Below are 12,500 nucleotides of genomic sequence, written 5' to 3'. Positions count from 1 at the left end.
TGACAGACTGTGCATTTGCCTGAGTATTGATTTTAAGTTGGTGCACCTGGCGGCGGCGCAAGGGAAGCTCTGCATTCAAGACTGCATTTTCTCTTTTTTCTCTCTTTTTCTTTCGGGGAGGACTGTGACCTGTAAGTTTTATTATTATCATTATTATCATAAGAGTGCATACATTTATTCCCCTTTACTTAATGTTGAAAGTGAAAGATGTATCTGTACAACATCACACTCATATGCAAACATACACCCACGCACAAAAACGATATGATTTTATTTTCCTATAATCATACATAGCTACACACACGCCCACACGCATGGACACACACACACACACACACACACACTTAAGCAAGTGTCTGTATATATGTATATGTATGTATATGTACACACACACGCACATACGCACATAAGTGTGTGTGTGTGTCTGTGTGTATACAAAGACACATGTTCCATATGTTATATATTAACCTATATAATCTCTCTATCTCTCTATGGATGTATGTATGAGGGAGTCCTTACATGCACACACACACACACACACACACACACACACACACACACACACACACACACACACACACATAACATATGGATAGATTAATAGATAGGAGAAGCAAATAGATAATTAGTTAGTTAAACACACAGATACGTAAATATGATAGGTAGATAGAGAGATAATATACAGACAGTTAGATAGACATAGACAGACAGAGAGAGAGAATGAGAGAGAGAGATAGATAGATAGATAGATAGATAGATAGATAGATAGATAGATAGATAGATAGATAGAGAGAGAGAGAGAGAGAGAGAGAGAGAGAGAGAGAGAGTATGTGTGTGTATATGCATGTCCGTGTGTATGTGTTGGTGTGTGTATGTGTGCTATATACTTTAGTATTTTAGTTATCTCCACAATGATTTTTATGGGTAGCGTGGCCGAGCGGTCTAAGGCGCTGGTTTAAGGCACCAGTCTCTTCGGAGGCGTGGGTTCGAATCCCACCGCTGCCAGTATTTTTTTTCCAGCATTTAAACGTGGTCTTGTTATAGCATGAGTCAATTTTTTTTTTTATATATATATGGTCCAGTAGAATCTGTTACTCTCTCTAGTATATTATCTTTTTGATGTACATATACTGTATCTAGATTGCACAAAGAATCCTTTGCATATTTTTACAGTCTGATATTTAATGAATTTGGAAAACTTTCGATTTTAAGAGACTTTGGATAATATTGATTTTTAAGCATATATTAATAGGTATAAAACTAATTTATATGATGAACTAAAAGGGGAAATGAAATATGGATGTTGTATCCGTAGACTTCTGCTCTATCTATTTTTTTCCAGAAATTAACTAACAAGGAAAGAAACTTAAAATCTATATACGTGGAAATCAAGCTTCAATGGAACTGCTTTATTTTAGAAATAAAATCAAAGTATGGTCAATCACAGTATACCAAAAGAAGTAAAATATATCCCTACATTAAAATAAAAGGTCAGTATTGTCATCTCCTCCAACTGACATAATGGTAAATAATTTCATAAACAATGGGGACTGTAAAGTAAACTGAAAAATAAAAAAAATGTGATGCATGTAGATATGTGGTGTGCGTTGAATGTTTGCGTTTGTTTACGTGTTTATGAATCTACGTGCGTCTTCTAGAGTGGTATGTGCACTGTTTGTCTTCGATGTTATGTACGTATGCAGTCATTTTCATGTGTGTATTCATGTCTGTGCGCACGTTAATGTTGATATTTTTGTTGTTATTACTGTTGTTTTTGTTGCTGATGTTATTGTACCGAATGAGTGTATGTGTATGTATTGGTATGTATGTGTGTGTGTGTGTGTGTGTGTGTGTGTGTGTGTGTGTGTGTGTGTGTGTGTGTGTGTGTGTGTGTGTGTGTGTGTGTGTGTGTGTGTGTGTATGTGTGTGTGTGTGTGTGTGTGTGTGTGTATGTGTGTGTGTGTGTGTGTATTGATATATGTGCATGTACATGTGCATGTGCATGTGCATGTGCATTTGCATGTACATGAGCATGTGTATGAGTGCGTGTGTCTAAGTGTGCGCGTGTGTTTGCTTGTGTGTATCCGCATGTACACAACAGGAGAAAGTATGCCAATGCGATGCTTGTTGACGTGTTTGCAGATGCTGTGCTGGGGTGTATTTATACTCTGGATGAATAAGACCCAAGGTGAATGCTGAACGGAGGTCATTGTTTTCTTTTCGCAAGTCTGGAAAGTTACAGGAAGACTAAGACACGTGTTTCAGGAGGAATGGCGACGAAAACAAAACACTCGGTTGCCAAACGTTGGGAGGGTAGGATCTACGTTGCAATAATAGGTTCAATTCCTGCCCAATCGCGGATCCGTTGGAAAATCCTATAGTAGAAAGTTCGTGCTTCTGTGGTGTAACACTCGACCCAAAAGCGAATGTTGTGATGACGTTGTACTTGAGGAAAAGAACAAGCTATGACGCAATACTAAGCACTGACTGAACTGTATTTGTTCCTACTAAAATGTGGTACAGCTTTTTCTCGTGTAGTGTATATCCTGTCATGGATTTACGCCTTATTCTTGTTTTGGAAAAAGCTATGTTCTTGTGTTTTGGGAAAATGTTAAGAATGACGTATAGTTCTGTTGCGTTTCTCATAATCAGCGAGTTATTTTTACAGATTCTTCTCTGTTTATTCAAATTATCTGTGAAAATCCCGTAGAGTTTTCACATCACCCTAACGCGTTGGTCTTACGTTTTAGAGAAATTATATAGTTTTGTCGTGGCGAAAGTGTATCGGGCAAGCTGGTGACATATCTGATAGGCTAGTGGTGATCATTACTTGATAATTGACAGTTTGGTGACGATACTCATTCCAAATAAAACGGTGTTAGTTACTCAGCCATTTCTTATTATCCTCACAAATACATCTTCCTTCACCTTCTCTCCTTTCCGATGCAATAAGTGCATCTTTTTCATTTTCAATTATGTTTCATTTCATGATTCAATCATTGCCATTTCCAAGGCATCTTTTATTCAGGTTTAAAGGGTGTTTTGAGGTAAATGTAACAAGTTGTTGAAGTACTGTCAGCATTTTATTTGCATCATAGGAATTTTGTCATTTTATACAAAAATATGAATCTCACGGTATAAACCATATTTCATGTTTAATACAAAAGTCTGTTGCATTGATGGCATCCACTGTCAAAACATGACAGATAAATTATTATTAAAAGCGGATTTATTACAATATTTACAATATAACTTACTATAAATATAAATTTAAATTACATTATGTACAATTTCTCTTGGAGAAAACGAGACACAACCTCCGACACGGGCGAGAGCCTCGCGACGGACGCTGCCGAGGCTTTGGTGAGATTAGCGTGCACTGGGCACTGGGGTCCCTAACTGGGGTAGCACCGACCAGGCTGGGGGCCTGAGGGCGCCGCCCCCCGTCCATAGGCGGCGGGAAGGGCGGCACTGCGAGGTGTGGCGACCAGCGCCTCCGCACCGGGCGGGGACGATTCACATGCGGCTGGGTCCGGCCCTAACACGACGGCGAGCGCGACTACCCTGCTCCCGGACGTCAAAACTCCGACTCAGATTCGCGGGAGGCGTCGCTGCCCGTCGAGTGCTTGTCCAGGGAGGAGGCGTCGCTGTCGAGCAAGGAGTCCGAGATGAGGCCCATGGGTCCCAGGGAGCCACCCATGCAGCCTACCAGGCCTGCTCCAGAGTCGCGGGGGCCCTTCATCCAGGGGTGCTGCAGGATCTGCTCTAACGTGGGTCTGTCCTCCGGCCGGACGCTGAGGCACTGGCGGATCAGGTCCTGGCACTCGTCGGACACGCTTACGCGGAAGTCCAGTATCGCCGAGATGATCTGTTCGTCTTGTGCAAAGGGAATGTCGCCACAAACGAGGTCGTAGAGCAGGATGCCCAGCGACCACACCGTCGCAGGTCCCGCCTGGTACTGCTTCTGCTTGATCCACTCGGGAGGAGAGTAAACTCGGGTTCCTGCAAGCAGAAGGAGAAACAAGGTCAGTGACTGTGGGAAGGACATGAGTCAGCGGCGGGCAAGGCTCAGCGTGACCATCGCGCCTAAAATTACTTTGAGTGGTGGCGGGGGGAGGGGGGATGGCGACCCGGTGGTGGCGGCGGCGGCGGCGGCGGGTCGCGTGAGGTGCTGGCGCCGCGCCACGGTAACCTGACGCCCGGCGCCGCCCCGACCCGCCGCTACGCCACCACACCCACCAGGTGACGTTCGAGTGACTCACCAGCAGCAACAACTGCGTGGTCGTCCTCGCAACCATCTTGCATATTTCAACTATTTCACATCTCATCATTGCAAGCACAAGCCCGAAAGGGCCCGGGAGGCCGCCAAGGCCCGACACTCACCATCAAAGTCAGTGTAGATGTTGTCCTTGAGGAACGCCCCCGAACCGAAGTCGATGAGCTTGATGACCTTTCGGCCCTGTCTGTTGGTAGTGATGAGGAGGTTCTCGTCCTTAATGTCCCTGTGGATGACACCGGCGGCGTGGCACTGTCTCACCACGTCGACCACCTGGCGGAAGAGGTACCGCGCCTCGGGCTCGGGCACTCGCTTCCGATCCGTGATGTAATCGAAGAGATCCTTGACGGCTTCGGGTCGCTCCATGACAATCACGAAGCAGTCGGAGAACTCGTACCACGTGATCAGTCTGATGACGCCGGGAACGTGGGAGACCCTCTTCAAGAGGCAGATCTCGAGAGGAACTCGCTCACCGTTTATCTGTAAAGACGGAAAGAAAAATTCGTAAGTCCCGAGTGTCTCATTTAACCAAAATAACACAACACCAAAACAACCTAAACTATAAACAAGGTAACGCTCCCTTAGAAAGCTGCAGGGTCCCATATCTGCCCATGGATTCCCTCTAAGTTGGGCTCATTCCAGGAAGCAGGACCGGGTTACTCCGGCTACTTTCACTTGGCAACCAACACGAATCTGACCATAGTGTTTGGCAACAAGAGACCAAACTGTTCCTGCTTTTTTCTCTTTCTCTGACCCGCCATCCAATAGGTGTTTGCTGTAATTTCCCTTATACAACACACGCACGAGAGCTGCCACGCAGTGTTGATACTCGGGGAAAGTAAGCAGAATCCGGGTTACGCAACAGCATTGCGGCCTGTGCATTACCAGACGCCCTATATATGAACAAAAGTGAAAGAGAGAGAGAGAGAGAGAGAGAGAGAGAGAGAGAGAGAGAGAGAGAGAGAGAGAGAGAGAGAGAGAGAGAGAGAGAGAGAGAGAGAGAGAGAGAGAAGAATGCCGTTAACCTCCCACTAAACCCACGGGCGAAACGTCAAAACTCCCATAATGAATTCAAAATCATGTCACAGGTGCCCCTGAGGAGGGCCGAGGGACGCATCGCCATGACGACAGTCTGTGAGAGGTGGGTTTTACCTCCACCGATCCCTCCCCCCTCCTCCTCCGCCCCCACCTCGATCCTGTCCACTCACCGTGCGTTTGGCCGAAGTGTTGCCAATATCCCGGCCATTTTCGTACCTTGGAAGAAAAATTTCCCAACGCTCAAGCTGTGCACCTATTCCCTCTTACACGCGCACTACTCCTAACGACCGCCCCTTTCCTACGAGTGGATGAAGTTAATCATGCAAAAAAAGAAAAGCCAATTACCCGAGAACCATAAATTTTTCGCAAGATTCCCCCCGTTCCGAGTACCGGGTACCATGACTACACGGTTCACCAGCCCGGTATCTATCTGGTTCTGAGCCAACGCATGACCTCTTCCTCGGCCTCATACCTGTCGCCAGGTACACTTGCTCTCTTCGCCGACCCCCCCCCCCCCCCGCCCAACTCTCCCTATCCCTCCCTCTTCTGAGCAGCAGCCCCGAAACTAGGTTGGTTGACCCGACGCACCTGCCTTGTGCTCGAAACTGACATCCGTGGAAACACACATTCATACATGCCTATGATAAGTTCATACCTTGCACTGAGAGTGACATGGGACCCCCCCCCCCCCCCCCAAGAACCACGAGGTTAAGCGGGAGTCGGGGGCGGGGGGGGGGAGGGAGGGGGATCTGCATGCCTTGCGCAACGGACGAAGGACGGACTCACCCGACATCGATTGAAAGTCACCATGCAGAGCCGAGCGAACCCAAACACTCACCTTCTCCCCCTTTAACGTTCTTCTCTCTCTCTCTCTCTCCCCCAAAAAATATTCACTTCACACTCATGAACGAAAAAGCTTAAGATCCCGTTTTCCTCTGACTAGCCACACGAAATACTGCATCACCAAAGACCCTTTCTTACGTAAAACTCATCCATGATTTACTCCAAGTCCTTCGCACCCTCGCTGCAACACGCAATTCCTACGTCGCTGCAACGCAGGTGCATTTTCTCCCGCACGTAAAACTTCTCATTTTATTTCCTCACTATCTTTTCCCGGAGTCGCTTCCACCTCCTCCAAGCTTCCCCAAGGACGGTAAACACACTGCAAACGAGGTCACATCACAAGGCAACTGCAGTCGTGATGTGGGAGGGTTTGTTTACCTTCCTACCTCACGTGTCACTAAATCAGGTTGCCTGACCCATATACAGCACGCATGCACGCGCGCGCATGCATGCAACGAGAACTATGTTCGCAGATACGTCAACATTTCACGTGTTTACCTAACATGCGTCTTGCGCAACGTGTTACCGTTCCGGAGAAACTCGAAAGTGCCACAAGCTGGTGATGCTTCCGCGCCCGCCGCTTCTGCTTCTAACACGGGAACACGTCAGCTCGGACACGACTTTAGCTTAATCCTAATGCTCCTAACTTTCACGACATACGACATACGAGCAGCCTAGCATCTGCCACCTCCTCGTCCGCCGCCCAGCCAGCCACCTTCGCTCCAGTGACAGAACATGTTTCTAAGTAGGTTACCGTGGCCTACCACCGCCTTGCATCGCTGGCTGGCCAAGGCCCCACACTTCGCGGCAATTGACTGCTTTTCACACTCGTTTGCCTATATAGGACATGCCCATCTTTAGCTCCTTGGCAAGTCGAGTGCCCAGATTGAGAGAAAAATGCCCAAGGCAGCTTCTAAGGGGAGCGGTTACCAAACACTTGATCACTTCACTAACACTACACTTTCACATTGCACAAACATATTGAAAACACTGATATATCACATTCCAGCTGACCCAACCGCCCGAACACACCCAAGACCAACCGAAACACAAGCAGAGACACTTACCCATCCCCAGGCAGGCACTTTTGACTTCGCGATCTGTTTAATCGCCACAGGGAGGTTGTCGATCTTTCTGAAGCCTGCATACACGCGCCCGAAACCGCCTTCGCCCAAGATGTGGCCGACTCTGTACTGGCGGTCGAAAGGCTGTTGTGTGTGGTGGTTGTGGTGATTGTGGTGGTTGTGGTGATGATTGTGATGATGCAGGTGTTCTCGGACTGGCATGGTTACTGCAAAAGAGAGAAACCAGCTCGTTAGGCAAGAATTGTGGAACATGTGTACATTTATATGGCTGTACACCAACTCGTACATGTCCCGTCCACTTTGAGTACATGAGAATTACTCCAAAGTGTACAGATTCATGTGACATTATACGCTAAGCTTAAGCTAGAATTCACTATACGCCACAGACACTTTTCCTTAACTAAACATCACTTGAGGGCAAATCTAATCCACTTTTCCTTAAGCACAAGAGACTAAGTTCACAAACACCAACCTTGTTTGAAGTTTTCTTGAGGAATTCCCATTACAGGGCCTGGGTTGAGGTAACTATTCACTGATGTAAACACCTTAAACATCGTGTCCCACTTAGGTGGACTGGTAATACACAGGTAAATCCAGAGAGAGTGTTCCAAGTTTTTTCCACTGATAAATAACACGCGAGGATCAACGCCTTGGCTCGACCGTTAGGAGAGAGAAGTGTAGTGATCACCTCCGTGGTCAGCGTAGTACTATCGGTGTGACTGAACCGACGAAGCTTTTATTGCTGCGGCGATTACTCCGCGCGGTTCCAAAACATTCTTATAAACACAAGCGCAATCGCTCTTTTGCAGACACCTAGTGAACAAACGGAAGGATTTGAATCTTAAGAATACCTTAGAATGTAAGAATGATGAAGAGGAAGGGTGACAATTGCGATGTTAGAGAAAACAACATACCAGACGGGAACTAGGCTCCGCGCGGAGGGGTACTGTCTCACTCGGCAGTTCTGCGGTCGTGACGTCACTCGCCTGGTATTCAATACAAACTCGGGGCCGCATACGCATGCACTCGCACTCGCTCGCGTTCGTGCGTGCGTTTTTCACTTCTTTTTCAACCATGGTGTTCCATTAATGACATGAGATGACACGCTGGAGTCACGGCGTAGATGGCGAAGCAGCCCAGGAGCGATATCCGGGCAAGGGCGTGCGAGGAATGCGGGACCAGCGTGGGTAGTCCGTTAGCCGTGACTGCTGAGGACGGCAGTCGGACCCAACCCAGGGCGGACTCGGTGCTGTCTCGCCTGTCGGAGGCTTCACTTCTGACAGCGGTCCTCTCTGCTGTATCGTCTGTCGGAGGCTTCACTTCTGAAAGACGACTCCCTTTCTCTTGTATCGTCTGCCGTACGGTGCACCCCGAGAGCGTCTCCTTTTATTGATGGGTTCCGGTCTCTCCCATGAGATCTTAACCTTTTACTGTTATTATTATTATCATTGTTCCTATCCGCATGCAGCATTCCTCCATCAGCTATTTAAACCCGATCGAAGAGCATCCGCCCTTGAATCCCTCCCTCTCCCTCTCCCCCTCTCTATCTCTCTCTCTCTCTCTCTCTCTCTCTCTCTCTCTCTATCTATCTATCTATCTATCTATCTATCTATCTATCTATCTATCTCTCTCTCTCTCTCTCTCTCTCTCTCTCTCTCTCTCTCTCTCTCTCTCTATCTCTCTCTCTCTCTCTCTCTCTCTCTCTCTCTCTCTCTCTCTCTCTTCGCACACACATACACACGCACACTTCCTCCCGCCCCATGCACTCCCGGGATTTGTCACTTCCTCCCGCGCCCTAATGTCGGCTGTGATACCGAGAAGTTTTCCTGAGCTCAGTTCCTTATTTTTTATGACTAAGGAGCTGTTCCTGTTAGCCCCCTTACCCCCCCCCCCCCTCCTTCCACACCCAGTGCTTCCTTCCTCAATAATGAGCACAGATAACCTTGCCGTTATTTGACCGGCAGGAATACAGGAACAAGCACTCTCTCCGTCAGCAGGAGAGGAATGCATGCGGACCCAACCGTATCGATCTCTCACGGGTGCCGCCCCTCGCTCTCTCGCTTAAAGATGTAAAAGTTATTTGCTCTGCATCCGTTGCACCTAACGTCGCGCCTGCCTGCCCGGTGTGGGTACGAATCCGGGCGTCTGGTGAGGCCTGTGATGACGGAAGGGGGGGGGGGGGTCTAAGGGTTGTGTGCACGTGTGTCCGTCTGCGTCTGTCTGAGAGTGTGCGTGCGTGTGTGTGTTTCTTGTTTCTATGATCGGTTTAAGGGAGAGAAAAGATAGGCCGTAAAAGAGATTGTGAGATTCCAAAGAGAATCGCTGTCTCGCTCTGCATAACTAACCCGAGGGTTACTTTCACTCACAAGTTGGAACATCACTCCTCCTTCTCCTTTTTCTCCTCCTTCCCTTCTCCTTCTCCTCCTCCTTCTCCTCCTCCTCGTTCTCCTTCTCCTCCTCCTCCTCCTCCTTCGTCTCCCTCTCCCCCTTCTTCTCCACCTTCACCTCCTCCCTCTCCTTCCCACGCCCTTCCTTAAGCCTCGCAATATTACCGCCTTGTGTCCGAGTGTACAAGGTTATCGCATCAGTTAGGTACAAAAATCCAGAGCTGGGGAGGCGGCGGCGAAGGGTGTGGGGAGGGCAGACAGAAGGAGGGGGAGGGAGGGGAAGAATAGGAGGGAGGTCGACCGTCTGGAGTTGGGGTCGAGCCACGTGGTCGGGCGCTCCTGCATACCCCAATTCTTCGCTCTCCTCCTCTCCTCTCTCCTCTCGCCTCTCCTCGCCATTGAAAGGAACCAAAGGACTTTCGGGACAGCTGCCTTGTTACTAAGGAACTACGGGGCCTGAGATATATCCCTTTTCGGAGAGGACCGGCGCCTCCTGCTGCTACTGCTGTTGTTCCTTCGCTTCGCTCCTGCAAGATCTTCAGTCGAGATTTGAGCATCGTGTTCTGGGTCGAGAAATTATTCTTTTGCGAAAAGGGGGATACGGAAGATGATGATGGAATAAGGGAAAATGCACATTGGTAAAATCGATGTCGTAATCTGTTTTCACACTCTCTCGTCTTGTCCTGGATTTTTCGTAAGAGCGCGTGAAGTTTGTATTACTTAAGTATTGTTTCCTAACTCGGCCGCACTTGGTAAGCCCCGCACATACCAACAGATGCAATTTCCCCAGGTACCTGATTGCAGTTCCGTCTCCGCCTTATCTGAATTCCTTCTGATGAATTCTTAAGGAAATGAATCGCCTTTGAGAGCGCACATGCGGGTTGGCGGAGAGGGAGCGGGAAGGTGAGGAGGGTGGGGAGGGGAAGGGGAGGGAAGGGAAGGAGGGAGAAAAATGAATCTTATCATACGGCAACAACGTGCTATCCCTTCTCGGAAACCCACAAGGCATCTATCCCCGTTATCGCAGCCTGGCAAGTCCTCGAATTCACATAAGAGATGTAAGTCGAAAATCGGAAATTCCACGAATCACGAGCGTGGAAGGACGGGCTTCCCGCCAACACGACGCGCGCCCTTTGGCTCGCGGCGAGTGCTGCCATCTATTGGCGGAGAAACTCACTGGGGCTCCTCCGCGCGCTTTTGCTCTCGCTCTCGCTCTCTCTCTCTCTCTCTCTCTCTCTCTCTCTCTCTCTCTCTCTCTCTCTCTCTCTCTCTCTCTCTCTCTCTCTCTCTTCTCTCTTTCTATCAACAGTGTGTCTTCATGTCAACTTATTTATTCGTCACATCCTCTTCTCTCCATATGTCTATCAAACTCGCCCTCCTCTCTCTCTCAATATGTATACATATTATTACCTATCTCACCCTCTCACCCTCTCTCTCTCTCTCTCTTTCTCTCTCTCTCTCTCTCTCTCTCTCTCTCTCTCTCTCTCTCTCTCTCTCTCTCTCTCTCTCTCTCTCTCCCTCTCCCTCTCCCTGTCTCCCTTTCCCCCTTTCCCTCATTTCCCTCCCAACCATTGCTGTGTAAAATTCCACAATACTATCCAGAGGACTATGTAAACTTAACGAGATGCCGTACCGAGGCTGTAACTGCTGAAAGGGTGTGGTCTTTTTTTATATTTCATTTATTTATTCATTCTGTTCAGCCACGATAGAGCAAGGCCTGAGTGATGTTATTTTTTGGTACTGCATTTCGTCGCAAAATATTTTCTATGTCGAGATAGATTCACGCATAGATTATGTTTGTTTGTTTCGACACATTGATTACGAAAACGATTTGCAAAAGTGTACCGGCGTTCTCCAGAGTGTTATTATTATCATTGTTGTTGTTATTTGATGATGTCATCATAACAAACAAACAAGCAAACTCAAAACCACCCAACACCGAACCAAAACTCAAAACCCAACCATAATTCCATTAAACCATCCCACCTTTATTCGCTTGGTCCACACCTACCCATTCATCATTTCCCCCTTTCTACCACGAGCAAACACAAACCCCAAGCAACTCTGAACTCATTATTCGTCCTCTCTCGGACCACGAGTCAAATGAGGAGGGAAAACGAGCAGAAGAAGAACCTGCTTTGACCTGACTGACTGAGCGAAGAGGGAGAGGGGGGGGGAGGGGGGGCAGGGGAGGGGGTAGAAGGGGAGATTACGGATTCCATAGGGGATTATAAGCCCGAGTTGCCACCTAGCGTGCTGTGTGGTAAGTATGTTGGCTACCATGCGATGTGGAATGGTTTTTCTCGTCCACAGGCTAACGTGGCGTTTAAAGGTCTGTTTTTTTTTAATGTTTTTATTTATGTAATTTGAGGGGTTCATGTGTAAATACTGATTTTTTTTTTTCTTCTGATTATCAGTTTTGTTATCAACTGCATTATATCAATCATCATCATTATTATAGTTATCATTATTATTATTATTATTATCGTCATTATTCTTATAATTATTGTTGTTGTCCTCGCTCGTTGTTGTAGTGTGCTATTGTTGTGATAATTATCATCATTATAGTTAGTATTATTATCATTATTATTATTATTATTATTATTATTATTATTACCATCACCACCACCACCAGTATCATCATCATCATCATCGTTATTATCATTATTATCATTATCATCTTCATCACTATCATTGTTATTATTATTATTATTATCATTATTATTATTATTATTATTGTTATTATTATTATTATTATTATTATTATCATTGTTATTATCATTATCATTATTATTATTATCATTTCCCGTTCTGTTTATCCTCTGGATGGGCGTGAGCGTGACCCTGCCCTGTGGAATGTCGAGGATGACT

At 47.1% G+C, this 12,500-nt stretch overlaps 1 protein-coding gene and 1 non-coding gene across 2 annotated transcripts; one reads left to right on the top strand and one right to left on the bottom strand.

Annotated features, from left to right (window-relative positions):
- Positions 1 to 923: 923 nt before the first annotated feature.
- On the top strand, positions 924 to 1,005 carry Trnal-aag. Its single transcript has one exon. It is a non-coding gene; the product is annotated as a tRNA-Leu (tRNA).
- A 2,059-nt stretch (positions 1,006 to 3,064) lies between these two features.
- Positions 3,065 to 7,963, bottom strand: LOC125046021 (serine/threonine-protein kinase pim-1-like). The gene is made up of 4 exons (XM_047643611.1): positions 7,715 to 7,963; positions 7,225 to 7,448; positions 4,384 to 4,756; positions 3,065 to 4,002 (listed from the first exon to the last, which is right to left on the bottom strand). The coding sequence occupies exons 1-4, from the start codon at positions 7,794 to 7,796 to the stop codon at positions 3,578 to 3,580; spliced, it is 1,104 nt and encodes a 367-aa protein (XP_047499567.1). The 5' UTR covers positions 7,797 to 7,963; the 3' UTR covers positions 3,065 to 3,577.
- Positions 7,964 to 12,500: the final 4,537 nt, after the last annotated feature.

The sequence above is a fragment of the Penaeus chinensis genome, chromosome 38 (assembly GCF_019202785.1).
Source record: "Penaeus chinensis breed Huanghai No. 1 chromosome 38, ASM1920278v2, whole genome shotgun sequence".
Taxonomy (NCBI): domain Eukaryota; kingdom Metazoa; phylum Arthropoda; class Malacostraca; order Decapoda; family Penaeidae; genus Penaeus; species Penaeus chinensis.
The sequence above is the reverse complement of the archived record's forward strand: the minus strand, read 5'-3'. Positions and strand labels throughout refer to the sequence as shown.

What these genes read in the sequence shown, in the direction of transcription:
- LOC125046021 (XM_047643611.1), bottom strand. Translation starts at nt 7,796, where the DNA reads ATGTTTAAGGTGTTTACATCAGTGAATAGTTACCTCAACCCAGGCCCT. An exon ending in TCAAGAAAACTTCAAACAAG is followed by an intron (nt 7,449 to 7,714) that starts GTTGGTGTTTGT and finishes TCTCTTTTGCAG; the next exon opens with TAACCATGCCAGTCCGAGAA. An exon ending in CATCTACACTGACTTTGATG is followed by an intron (nt 4,003 to 4,383) that starts GTGAGTGTCGGG and finishes TTCTGCTTGCAG; the next exon opens with GAACCCGAGTTTACTCTCCT.